The sequence below is a fragment of the Gavialis gangeticus genome, unplaced genomic scaffold (assembly GCF_001723915.1).
Source record: "Gavialis gangeticus isolate Ggan-Ray unplaced genomic scaffold, GavGan_comp1, whole genome shotgun sequence".
Taxonomy (NCBI): domain Eukaryota; kingdom Metazoa; phylum Chordata; order Crocodylia; family Gavialidae; genus Gavialis; species Gavialis gangeticus.
In genome coordinates, this window is record NW_017729022.1 from 151018451 (window position 1) to 151032913 (window position 14463).

The 14463-nt window shown below is 42.5% G+C and overlaps 1 protein-coding gene across 1 annotated transcript in view; it reads right to left on the reverse strand.

Annotated features, from left to right (window-relative positions):
- PRKCE (protein kinase C epsilon) overlaps positions 1-14463 on the reverse strand; it is a 581980-nt gene that overhangs the window by 107488 nt on the left and 460029 nt on the right. The window contains exon 11 of the mRNA XM_019516328.1: positions 11182-11336. Within this exon, the coding sequence (XP_019371873.1) occupies positions 11182-11336 (155 nt within the window). The remainder of the gene's footprint in view (positions 1-11181; positions 11337-14463) is intronic.

Below are 14463 nucleotides of genomic sequence, written 5' to 3' on the forward strand. Positions count from 1 at the left end.
TTCAAGAGAAATTTGGATGCTTATCTTGCTGGGATACTATGACCCCTGCTGACTTCCTCAATGATCTTCCTAGGTCCCTTCCAGCCCTACCGTCTATGAAATCTATGAAATCTATTAAATATATTCTGAGCTGGATTATTCTAGCCCACAGCCTAAGAAGGTTGCTGATCACTGCACTAAGCCAACCAGCCAAAACTGACAAAGAAAATACAAGCAAAAAAAACACACCTAAGCAAAAAAGAGTTAATGGCAAGTAACACTCCCTCCCCTCCAAAAAAAACAAACCCCAAAAAACTAAACAGGTTAAATGAAAATGCATAATAGTTTTGGTCAAAAGATGGGAAATGCAGAGAAGAACCAAATTTTTTATGTAAATAACTGTTTAAAAAAAGATGCAATTATATATATGTGAATCTGTGTGAACTTGCTCTAAACAGAGCTCAAATCTAAGACTATTTAAATGTTTCAGAGGAAGAATGAAAACTCAAATTATTCCCTTCAGTCCAAGAGCATGGCACAAACCTTTTTTCCATGATGATGCATAGAACAGCACCTAAGAACAATCTGCCTAGTGTTGTGTTCCATGTATTACCAAGTAACTTCAGCAGGTGCATTCAATAATATGTAAAGGGGTAGAGGGAAACATGTAAATGCTGCTGGAATCATATTACCAAAAAACCAACCATACACTAGAAAGAAATGCTTTTGTGTTGCACAAAGGAGATTTAGCCTTGCTTTGAAAAATTCCTTCCCTTTGTCAGTTTGTTTCACAGTCTTTGAATGTTATGCTTTAAATGTAGCATTAATGCATCTTGATTTCAGGATTTTAATGCAGTGAAAAATAAAATGAAGTTAATTCTGACCACACTTTTTTAGAAAAAGAAAATTGGCCTCAAATTAAAATTGGTTGGCACTTATGTAACTGTTTCTGTGGAAACAACCAAGATGTTTCTCAGTGCTCTAAGGAAAACTATAGGGCTGTCCAATTTCAATAAATTACAGTATTAGCATATGTTGTGGTTACAGTGGATTTTTTTTTGTATAGGATTCCCTTAGTTAAAATCTACTTATCAAATCCATAAACATACTATGCATTTTTCTTGTTGTGAAAGTAAAAATATAAACATCAAACATCCTAAAATAATTGGCATTTGAAGCGAAAAACAAATATATTTTTTCATGCTTCCTGTGAGATTTTGCTGCTGCTATCTGTCATGAAGTGCTGTTCCCCTTCCTACAGAGGCTACAGGAACGCATTTGCCCTCACAAGAATGTAAACTTGGCATTCACCCTGGCAGATTCCCATTCCCTCCCCCTCTCATTTAACATTAACTCACTCCTATACTAGTATTGGAAGGTTAAGGTCACAGCTTTGTTTACACAATGCAACATTATACAAACCAGGATTAAACAAGAGAGCCTTGCACAAAATGCACACAAAAGCAAAAAAAAAAAAAAAGATAATGATGCTGACCTTGCTAGTGGGAACTCCCCCTGGAAATAACTTGCCATTCCCCAAATGAGGGTAGTGTAGCTGCTGTAGTCTCTTTTAAATTACCCATGATTTCTCCTCTACATACCCAACTCCTACGCAAAGTCAGTGCTCCCATATAAACTGAGGACTTTACGTTCCAAACCAGGAGAAATTTTAAAAACATTTTATAGTTGGCAGAACCACATGGTTCATATCCTCTTCCCACAGTCTTTTCTCATCCTTCCACAGCTGGAAATCTTGTCAAAGGCTCTCCTATATAACAGCCGCCTTCAGCACAATACATAAGCTAGGCAGATGGTAGAGTGGACTCCTTCAGTCAGAATGCCAGAACCATGGGAATCAACAGTTCTTCCTGCTTCACATCTTCCTCAGCCTTGCTTCTTGCCACCCCAACCCACTGCCTTTTCCTGCAAAAAGACATCCTGCTTATTCATTCATTTCATGACTGCTGGCTGCTTAGGTCCAATAGAGGCGAGTGTAGGAGTGAGAGGCCACAAAGTTATGTCCCTTCAGTCTCCATCCCTCTACCCACTCTTCCCCCCTCTCCCCCTTTTAAAGATTAGAGCATTTGCACTAAGGGGAGAATGTGCCTCAGACCCAGATGTGATCGAGGAGTAGTGCTGAAGCTGTACCACCTTAATAGTAATCCCTAGGAGGTACTGTGTCTGAGATGCAGCCCTCACAAGGGGTGATTCTCTCCCTACTTCCTGGTTGGAGAATTATCTGTTGTTTGCCAAAGCAATGAGCAAATTGTGACTCCCCACATCACAGTAGCTATGCCGACAAATTCATTGTGAGATGGAGCTGCGGTGCATGAAGGCACAAGTGCCTGCTTCCATCTGCATCCAGACCCAAGGCCTGACAGAGGAATCTTATGCCCCTCAGCAAGGTACTTTCTCACTATACTCTGGGCATACAGCGTGAAAGACAATTCTACTTTTAATAAGACAGACAACATGTTATTTGGTATTGATTACCGTCAAATTGTTATTTAATAGCTTCTCAGTTGTTTTGGTATTGAATACTGTTAGTTGTCTGTGTATAAAAATGTTAAAAGTAGCTTTTAACTGTTCTATTTTCTACTCACACATCTCCAGGAGTTTTAGTTGTTGCATTAAAATGCAAAGGGATCTAGGGGAATATATTTCAATCAGTTTGTTTAGTTGTTACCAGTCAGAATACCAGACTTGGGTAACATGGAAATGCTTACTTTAAAATGGAAATCACTGAATATGCAATGTTTTAAGGGTTATGAAATGCCACTCTGCATTGCAATAACTAGGCTGTATCAAATCATAGATAAATCAGAAGGAACGCCAGGCTTTGCAAACACTGTACTTTGTAAAAAGGAAACACTCATGAAAGTTTGTTTTTTTTAAAGGCAGTTATCGTCTCTGGGAAATCTTCATGTGCATCATTATGCACTGTTACTCTGATACAGGAAGTGCTGCTCTTTCAAGGAAATATTCAATCAACACCCTAACTACTTACTGAGCATTAAAGAACACAGAGTTTCTGTAAGGAAAAAAAAAAAAATCCCCTGATGTGCTCAGGGACTGGCACCAGCCTATTTATTTTTGTGTTCTTTAAAACCCAGTCTGTTAATGTGTTCTTCATCACAACTAGTCTGTTAATTGGAAAGGGCACTGAGCTAAACCTTTACATGGCTAACATGTCTTCCAGGGTTTTTTCTCTCCCTTATTCTTTTTTGCCTGAAACTATAACTAGTAATGCTTGGGGGAAGGCTCAAGGCGATATAACATGGCCTCCATAACTTTTCTATAACCCAGTGCATCGATTCGCGACAGAACCTGGTATGCAGCTTGAGCACGTCTGGTCAGCAAGGATCCTAAGTGGATCTAGCTTCCCACTGTGCTGCAGAGGCAATAAGCACAAAAGATTTGAGGTAGACCTCAGGGTCATCTTCCTTTGTCATTTTTGTCATTCAAGGTTTCCCCATGGCCCTGGGCATTTATAGCCTACATCTCAGCTAACCTCTCTGCCAGGTCTTGCTGGCATGAAAACAAGGCAAGCTGGGCATTCATGTCATTTGCCTGAGCCTGGACCAGCTCCTGTGATAGTTGTAATATGGTTTCCTGTGGCTGTGGCCTAGGAGCTGTAGGCCCAGCTAGGTCAATTGTTGAACCTTCCATAATCTTCCTTCCTTGTCCCATTAGAACCATTATCCTACAGATCCTGTATTCCCTTCCCAGCCAATGCACAAATTCTAGAGGGATCCAGGCTGAGCAGCCACACTGGGGTGAGACCCATGCCAGTGGGTGTCTCACTCTCCTATTTTCATATCTTGCCCGCTATGACTTGGTGTAACCCAAAATGGTATCAGGAGGTGGTACCTGATTGGAGAGGGCTAGATGAGACTGATGTGGGTCATGACATCCAGGAGTCTTCTGTGGGGCTCCACTTCCCCTATACCCTACCCCTTTCCAGTTGGGTGTTTTTATTGTTGCTTGGCATAGACATCTAGGTGTACTGATGATCTAGCCTCATTGTTCAGGCAGAAGAGTCTGTGATGGAAGGAAACCACACTGCCCAGGGTCAACGCATCTTGGCTGAGTCCTTGGTCTTTGCTGCAGTTCTGCAGTCAGCAGCATTCAGCTCGCATAAAAAAACAACTAATATAACTTAAATAACAGTGTCCATGCCTGCTGCAGGCCCTTCGTTGGCCCAGCAAAGTATCTTGGCTGCCTTTCTTCAGGCAGTGGGGCTCCTCAGGCCTTGCCCTTTTTAAGGGCCCAATCCTAATGGGCTTGTCCATCCTGGGCTGAACTCTGTGTGTACTGTGGCGCCAGGGGTATCACAAACCCCTGTGCCACCCCTAAAGCGCTACCACCTTCTGCAGTAGAGCAGCAGTCAGGATTCCATTCAGAGAGGCAGAGTGATCCTGGTCCACGACTCCAGGTCTTCAGCGCCGAGGGAGGAACATGGCATAACTCAGTGTCTATGCTGGTATTCCCTTTCCTGCAGTTGGTGGCGCCTTATGTGCGGAGTTCCAGGATAGTCTGGGAGCTCATCAGCCCCTGCACATGCTATTTCTGGGCTCTAGATGGTGCTCTCTGTGCCAGCCACTTGTCCTATTCTGACGCTGCAGCCTGTGTTCCCTTGGAACTGGGGTTCCAGCTCTCACCCCGGCCTGGGAGAGAAGGCTCAGGGATGCCAGCTGTTCACTGGCTGCCTGCCTGGTAGTGCAGCAGAACACACTGTCAACTCATGGGCTCGCCACTTCTCCGCAAGCCTGGCTTGGGATCTGCTGCCTGGGGAGCATGCCAGAAGTCATCGCCCTGGTGAGTACAGGTCTTGGCCAGGTCACTGCTACACAAGGTATATCACATCCAGTGGTCTCCCTGCATCCACAGAGCCAGTCATCTTATCATAGAAGGCAATCAAGTTGGTTAGGCATGACTTGCCCTTGGTGAATCCGTTCTGACTGTTCCTAATCACTTTCATCTCCTTTAAGTAATTAGAAATGGATTCCTTGAGGATCTACTCCATGATTTTTCCAGGGACTAAGGTGAAGCTGACCAGTCTGTAGTTCCCTGGATCCTCCTTTTTCCCTTTCTTAAATATGGCCACTATATTTGCCCTTTTCCAATTATCTGGGACTGCTCCCAATCACCATGAGTTTTCAAAGATGATGTCCAGTGGCTCTACAGTCTCATCAATCAACTCCTTCAGCACTCTCAGGTGCATCCTGTCCCACCCTATGAACCTGCATATCTTCAGCTTTCCTAAATAGTTCCTAACCTGTTTTATGCCACAGTTGGCTGCTTACCTCATCTGCAAACTGTGCTGCCAGGTACAGTAGTCTGGGGCTGACCTTGCCTGTGAAGACTATAGTGAAAAAAGCATTGAGTACTTCAGCATTTTCTGCATCCTCTGTCACAAGGTTGCCTCCCCCATTCAGTAAGGGACCCACACTTTCCCTGACCCTCCTCTTGTTACTAACATACTTATAGAAACCCTTCTTGTTACCCTTGATGTCCCTTGCTAGCTGCAACTCCCAATTGTGCTCTGGCCTTCCTGACTTCATCCCTGCATGCCCAAGCAATACTCTTATACTCCTCCCTAGTTGTTTGTCCAAGTTTCCACTTCTTATAAGTTTCCTTTTTGTGATTTAGTTTACTGAAGAGATCCCTGCTAAGCCAATCTGGTCTTCTGCCATATTTGCTAGTCTTCCTGCACGTCAGGATGGTTCATTCCTACACTTTCACTAAGGTTTCTTTGAAGTACAGCCAGCTCTCCTGGACTTCTCTCCTACTCAGACTGGCTTCCAAGGGGATCCTGCCTATGAGTTCCCTGAGTGAATCAAAGTCTGCTGTTTTGAACTACAGAGTCCTTACTCTGCTGCTCTCTACCTTTTCTCAGGATCCTGAACTCAGTCATCCTGTGATCGCTGCTGTCCAAGTTGCCATCTACTAGTACATTCCCTGCCAATTCTTCCCTGTTTGTGAGCAGCAGGTCAAGAATAGCATAGCCCCTTGTTGGCTGCTCCATCCCTTGCACCAGGAAGTTGTCCCCAACACTCTCCAAAAACTTTCTGAATTGCTTGAGCTCTGCTGTTTGCCCTCCCAGGAGATGTCAGGGTGACTGAAGTACTCCATGAGAACCAGGGTCTGTGATCGGGAAACTTCCACTAGCTGTTTGAGGAAAGCCTCCTTCACCACTTCCTTGTGGTCTGGTGGTCTATAGCAGACCCCTACTACAACATTACCCCTGTTGCTCTCTTCTCTGAACCTAACCCAAAGACTTTCAACTCACTTATCTCCAGTTTCATACGGGAGCTCTGAGCAATCATATAGCTCTTTTACATAAAGTAGAATTCTTCCTCCTCTTCTCCCCTGCCTGTCCTTTCTGAATAGTTTGTACCTATTCATGACAATGCTCCAGTCATGTGAGCTATCCCACTGAGTCTCTGTTATTCCAATCACATCATAGTTCCGTGACTGTGCAAGGACTTCCAGTTTTTCCTACTTGTTTCCCAGGCTCTATGCATTCATGTACAGGCACCTAAGGTAACTAGCCAATTGCCCTGATTTCTCAGGAAGAATAAGAATACCACCCCTGCTGCTTACTCTTACTTGCACTTCCTTCAAGTCCCCCACTTCCCCACTTACCTCAGGGCTTTGGTCTTCGTCCCCCAGCAAACTTAACTTAAAGCCCTCCTCACTAGGTTAGCAAGCCTGTCCATGAAGATGATCTTCCTTCTCTTCAGCAGGTAGATCCCATCTCTTCCTAGCAATCTTCCTTCTTAGAACATCATACCTAGCATTTCCCTTTAAGCTGCATATGTAATCATGCCACACAATAACTTTTTAATGCCATGCACACAGTGGCGTACCAATGGGGGAGAGGGGGCAGTAGGGGGCCATGGCCCTCGGGCACCAGCCTGGGAGGGATGCCCAGTGCCGTAGCAAGGGGGTACCTGCTACTGCTGTCGGCTTTGCATCTGGCCATTTGCCACCTACCCCAAACCAGCCAGAGGTTTCTGCAGGACGGGAGAGATACCTGCGCACTCCCAGCCAGGATTGCTTATGGACTGCTAAACGCTTAGAGGGAACATTGATCATACTGTGGTCAAAGAAACCAAAGACCTGCTGGTGACACCACCTGCACAGCCATGAATTGATCTTCAGGAAGCGCCCACTCCTGCCCAGGCCCTTTCCCTTGACTGGAAGGATTAAGGCGAATACCACCTGAGCCCCTGTCCTGCTCACCCTTAACCTGGAGGCCTGTAGTCCCTTTTGATTTGCTCAGGGCCTCCCCTGGCGGTATCATTTGTGCCCACATGGATAAGCAGCATGGGGTAGTATTCAGAGGGCTGGATGAGTCTCTGTAATCCCTCCATGACATCTTGGATCCAGCAGCAGACCTCGTAAGAAAATAGGTCAGGTCAGCAGAAGGAAGTCTCCAACTACCACCAGCCATTGCTTCTTCTTGGTGGCGGGGGGGGTCTCAATCCTTCCTACTTTGGGGAGGCCTGGCCTGTCTTCTTCCACCAGTGGAACATGCTCCTGTCTTTCTGTTGCTATGTCTCCATATCTGTTCTCCAGACAAACTGCTGCAGGTGGAGATGAAGATTTCTACTTGCTGCCAGAAGTCACAAGCTTCTAGCTTCTACCTTCCTCAGAGTCCATGTCCTCTCCCTTCTCTAGCGCTGCCTTTGGCAGTTCTTTCTCCACAGCCCTGGTGGTCTCCTCCAGCACTGAATTGATGAACTCCTCATGGCAGAGGATGCTTTGGAGCCTCACCACCTCCTCCTGTAGCTCTCTTGCCTGCTCCCTGAGAGACACTACCAGAAGGCACTGCTCACATCACAGGCACTCTCCAAATTGGCAATCACTGGAAGGAACCTGAAAGCCTAAGTCTTCACATTGACAAACCTGGACCTGAGTGGAAGCCTCAATGGACAGACACCTCAGCAGAGCAAGCAGAGGTAGTGGCAGTGGCTCTGGATTTGCAATGTCCTTCAGCCATTTCCCCTGGGTCTATTAATCTGCCTCCTCTCTCTTACTGCCCTTTTTCCAAGTACACCTTCCTAGGCAAACTCACTTGTAAGATGGCTTGTTTACTGCTCCTTGGCCCTGAAAGGTTTCTTTTTCCCTGCTTCCTCTCACCAAGCTTAAAAGCTCCCACTCAGAGGTGTGGGTGGGGGCAAACTGATTTGCAAACTGCTTGCAAATGGCTTCCCTTGTTTGCTGCCCCTGTTCACTCACTCCCTGATCACTCAGGGAGTCACCTTTAAGAGAACTTCTGGAATCATAAGATCTGTGTGAACAGTGGAACAATTGACATAATTTTCACCTCTTATGCCATGTAAAGCATTTTGGACCTGTGCAATCTCTTGTTGCTTAGGAAAAGAAATCCAAGTGCTGACTGGTGGCGTGAGGTGTTGGGTTTGCCGGGCCACATCAGCGCTTTGGAAATATAAATGAATGAATTATAATCTAGTGTTTTTATCACTCTGCAGTAATATGATTCAGTGCAATGTTTCAAATACTCATGCTGGCTAGGTTCACTATGAGATGGCTATATTCTGATATACAGTTGATAAGGATGGATACTCTAACTTTCTTTAATCCTGTAGCAAAAGTTGTAAAAACCATGACCTTTTTCTCATGATATATTATGGGTTAGATACTTTCAAACCTCATTTTGCTAACTGTGGTTTTATAAAGTTACTGAAACTTACATTTCATAGATTTTTAAGGTCACAGAGTCCTTCAGGTGAGGAAGGAATGATTTTGGATAAAAGAATACTCAGGTTGAAAAACAGTGTTAAAATAAAATAGCATGAAGGACTGCATGCTTAGTGGATCTGCTTACTTTCTTCCCACAATTCATCCTGTTTCTTGTTTTCTTTCCTCCTCTGAAACTAATTTAATTAGGCTAATGCACAACATATCACCCACAATTTTAATGTTTTACTACAGTATGCCTGAGCTCTGGCAGCATAAGCTCTAAGTCAGAGGTTAAGATGATCACAGCAAGCTTTAAATCACTAAGTATCACTCCCTCATCATGACATTACTCCTGGGAGCCAAACATTTAGGGTGTGATAAAAAGACATAACTAAAATGAGTGTGTGAAGTGATCCAAAGTACTTTAGAGACAAAACACAGTAGTACATATATAAGAAAGAGAGAAGAGAGGAGAGGGAAGAAGGCTGTATACATGCACATATAAGCAAAGGGGATTGTAATTGTATCTACTCGGATTTTGCTCCCTCCAGGTGCATCTACACAAGACACTTACTGCTAATTGGCCTAATAACACTGCTCAGTAGAGTGTCATAGCACAAACCATGATAATAATCTACTGCACAGTGTTATTAGGCTAATGCACAATAAGCATCACTAATTAACCATGTGCCAGTGCTAATGCACACTAACTTTAGGTACTGGACATTTAGTTAGTCCATTATTATGGAAGTAGTAAACTAAATGTGCAGTATCTAAGGCGCATTAATAAATGTGCATTCATACCCTCCAGGTAATTTCTCTGAGAAATGACCTTTTAACTTTGATTAATTGAAATCAGCAAATTAACTGCTAATTACTCAGTATGTAAATTTCACCTACCCATCTTGGGCACCCACTATTACTTCATCCTTCCCAAAAAGTCTCTGTGTAAAATTGTGAAATATCCAGGGAGTGATTATTTAATCTATTTACTTTGGAAATTAATGAGAAAATCCCTTTTTCAATCAGTAAAGATATGATTTGTAGGGATTTAGTACCCAGAAATATTAAGCCATCAGAAAGAAAGGGTTCAAGGTGCACTTGATGAACTAATTAAATATTAGTACAACTCTCAGTCTGCTAGAATTATTGAGTGCTTCATTGCCTTGGAGCCAAAAGAAACTAAAGACTCTTGATACTAAAGTTAGTTAAATTATTCTCAGTTAAACTGTTTTCTGAAGATATACTTTGTTTCTGACCAAATGAAAATTTTCAAAGGAAGTGTCGGGCTTCCATGAAAAATTTCAGATGGTCATGCTCTGATGAGAAGTCAAAGTTGTCTATGGAAAGCAAACACTCCTTGTAGATACATTCTTTTAGTTGGAAAGCCAAGTTTTCATCATATCCAATTTTCCATCAATTTTTAAAAGAAAATTATTGACCAACTCTAGTGCTGAGCTTCTCTGGCTTTCACTGTTTTTTTCTTCAAGCATGTCTACCAAGCTCCTTTGAAAGTGCATCTAGGCATATTTCAAAGTTCATGTCCTTACCCAGAAAGTTTTTGCTTTAGAAAAGTAGAATTACTTTTCACTTTCCCCCTCCACTTCCAAAAAAAGGTTGCCTGAAAATTAGAAATAGAGTAAGGATATCAGAAACCCCTATTATATCTATGGTCCCCAGCAGGCTTAGAGTCTTCTTCAGTAAGGGAGGTCAGGCCCACATCTCAAACCCTACATCTACTCTCCTTCTGACAGCCTGGATTTATCACAAGTAGTGACAAGCTGCCAAAAATAATTTAAAAAGAGAGGAAGGGTGAAACGACAAGATAAAGGACTCAATAAACACAAGGAGAGCAGGGTGAAAAATTCCCAAGTAGTTCCTTGTTTTTAATAATAAATATTTATTTCTAAATGTACTCTTTACGGTGCAACAAAAACACACATTTTTAGGTTTTTTATTTAGATTTGTTTTCATTCAGATGATAATTTTGAGCAGTAATAAGTAAATTCATATTGTCTGCAAAAAACCCCACTTCCTGTTAGTGACTGAAACTCACCCTAACAGTTGAAAGGAAAGGGCATAAAGCAAAGCATTTCAAACTACTATCCCGGTCCTATCAGACTGGAGACAACTAGGACAAACAAACTCAGGAAGTGGCAGGGAGTTCGAAAACGAGAGGAAATCTATGGCATAGAGAGGAAAGTGAAGAGATTGCACTGATCTGCACAAAGGTCACCTCTAGGTCGCAATGTGCCAAGCTTTTAAAAAAAGCTTTATTTGTACTATAATACAAAACTGGCACACACAGCTGGAGATTGCTGCAGAGACTATTCAAATGTTAACATTCTGAATGATAAACAGCCAAAAAAAGTTCTATGTAAGCAAATTGGAACAAACAACGAATCTAAATTTGGTTGCTAGGAGACAGAGGATTTCAGCCAAAATGAGCCCTGCGCCTCAAGAATACTTTATTTCTAATCAAAAAAGTACCTGTAGATGACGCCATGTTGATGAAGAAACATGAGTGCTGATGTGACCTCTGCAGCATAGAAACGGGATCGAGGCTCGTCAAATTTGCGCGAGCGCTGAATTTGAAACATTAGATCTCCTCCATTTACATATTCCATGACGAAGAAAAGGCGGTCCTGAAATTAATTAAAACAGTGCTATTTAGCTAATTTCTTTCAGCTGTACAAAGGACTGCTTTAAGCCACACATTCAACAACAACAGGATTTGCGTCAAGAAACTAAAGAAACAAGTGCTACAATTCTGAGTGAGGGAAAGCTGACAACAAAAAAGGCCCATAAAATAAAAAAAAACATAGAAGAGACAGACATGAAGGAGTAAAAGAAAGATGATAATAATCAAAATGCAATTAAAAAATAAGGATATTTTAAACACTGCAATCAATTTTTATATATTTTAATACATACTGTTTTAACAAATTTAAAAATAAAGACAACAGGACAATGTTAATTCTGTCAGCTGCTGGAGGGATGAACAGTTTGGCAGCTGCCAGCCTGCCTTGTACTTACTGTTACAGATTATCAACTATTTTATTACTGGAATACTTTTTCTTACAAATTATATCTTCCCAATTCATAGTGTAAATGATTTAAATGATTTTCAGAGACACAAAGATTTCCAATACTAAACACTGAAAAAATAAGAGTTCAGGCCCTAAATCTAATAGATTAGATACATTTTTTTTTTTAAATAGGTTCTACCTAGTTGCTTCTGAGCCCTGTCCCTTTAAGGGTAAATTTTTCAAAGCTTTTCTCCACAACAGTGGGGATTAGAAATTTATTATGTTTAAAATGGTAGTTGAAATTCCCAAGCAATTTCAACCACCCTCAGTGGAATATATTAGTTTACTGCTGTGGCTTTAGGAAAAACACCATATTTCAGAGACCTTAGAGAAGAGACCTGTTAATACTAAAAAAATGAAATAGGGTATCCACCTTAAAGAACCGTGTCCTAAAGAGCTCCTACTAGAAACAAACAATTCAGACCAAAACATAAACAAAGAGCATGATATCTACTAGGGCTGTGCAAAGCTTCGGTCCCTGATTCGATTCAGCAGAGATTCAACCCAATTCAGTGGACAAATCTCCGAATCTGAATCGAATCAGGAGACCCTTTAATCTCTCCGAATCAAATCAGAACCCTCTAAATTGATTCAGAGAGTTTCAGAAAGATTCAGAGATTTGGACATAGACACAGCTTTAAATGTTTTTTCTACATACCTCAAGGTACCAGGCAGCTCATGAATGCTGTGATGCTGGGGCGGATGGAGCATCCCACAGGAGCACAGGGGACTCCCCAGCGTGCTCAGTAGCAGACCCAGAAGTGGACCAGAAGCACTTCTGGTCCACTTCCTGGGCTGCCAGGGAGAGCACAGGGGGCTCCCTCACACCCCCCCTGGCTCAGCAACTGGTACCTCCTGGGTCTGGGGGGCCACCTAGGGACCCTCAATAACTGATCACTGAGCCAAGAGGGCATGGGAGGGGGGGCCCAGCATGATCCCCAGTTGACCCAGAAGTCGACCAGAAGTACTTCTGGCCCACTTTTGGGTTTGTTGCCAAGTGCACTGGGGAGCTGCCCGCACTCCTGCAGGACACTCCATCCATCCCAGCATTGCAACATTCAAGAACCATGCCTGGTACCTCGAGATATGTAGAAAAAACACTTAAAGCTATGTCTATGGCCAAATCACTGATTCCCTGAATCAGCATCGAATCTTCAGATTAGGATTTGGCCAAGTCAAATTGGGGACAGTGATCTGAAGCAATGAACGGAATCACTGTCCCTGATTTGCACCAAATCCAAATCCAAATCAAATAGGGCCCGTTTCACACACCCCTAATATCTGCCTATATTTTCCATATTTTTCTGTACTAATACTAAATACTAATTTATTTTTACCCTAAATCTTCTCTCAGGCACTTTCACCTTTTCCTTTCATATTAATATGTCCCATTCTTAATTTTAAAAAGCTTACTTCTATGTATATATGAAAAGATTACACATCTTTATAGATCACCACTTTTAAATGGGCTAGTATTACAAAGTATAGTTGGTCCAGAAACTCACAAAATGTGATCGTCTTTAATTATCTGTCCTTAATAAGGCTTAGCACTTTAAAATGTGTTTAACAATACGTGTGTACACTGGTTTAAGCATGTCTGTAAATGCTATCCTGAACTTATGTGTTTTCTGGAAATGAGACATCAATGCTTGTCTCCTGTACTGATCATAAAAAGAACACATGGAATAAGAAATTCCAAGCAACTTCTTTCCCCACACCTGAAACATGGGTGTTGCCAGACTGATTCAGACTGAAGGCCCCCCTAGTCCAGTTTTCTGTACCTGACTGTAACTAGCATCAGAAAATGACTGTCATAGCCCTTGCATGATGGAAAGACTACAGAAGCTATAGCATTATTACTTCTGAAAGGAAAGGTAAAATTCTAAAGAGGGTGAGAGTAGGGTCATGGCCCTTTCCACACTGACTCAGAATTGTTGACTGATTAGCATCCAGAAATCATAAGGAAGGTCCCCAAAAATAATTAGGCTGGCTTAAAAATTGCAAAACATTTCATAGAAATACATCATCACTTTTTATTTGCTTTCTACTATTTTATCCTTGGATTACCTTTGCCATCTTTTCTTCATAATCATGAGAACAAGGCCTTGCTTTTGAAAAGAAATGAAAGCTGAAATTCTCAGGTATCTTGTGGAATCATGGGACTGAGGCAATAAGAAAAACATCTAATTTTGTCAGATGTGATCAAATGAAGAATCTAGCCACACTGCTCGGTAGTTGTGTTGGGAAACAGTATGTAAACTCTCCAAAAATGAGATGCAGTCACCACTTTCCAGCAGGCTCTTGATCAGTGTGTAAGAGGCACCATGCTGGCCTGTATACTTTACTGGGAGGGGAACAGCACAGCAAAGGTCCCAACACCTTCCCCAAACCAGGTAATCCTTGGTTTAGGGAAGAGTCAGGAAGCAGCTGTTTCTGCTCCCCTCTCAGACCCGACCAGATTGGGAGGGGAGTATAACAGCATTCACTTTTGCAAGACAAACTTTCTTGCAAGGGAGATCTTCCAAGTTCTTATCTGGAAGATCTCCTAGAAGAGGCATGTTTCCTGCAGGAGAAATCTAGTGAGTGTTTGTACACTTATCATTTCTACTGAGAGAATGGCAATTCTCCCAGGGGAAATATAACACTTGTATGTGGCCAGGGCAGATTGGGGGGGGGGGGGGGG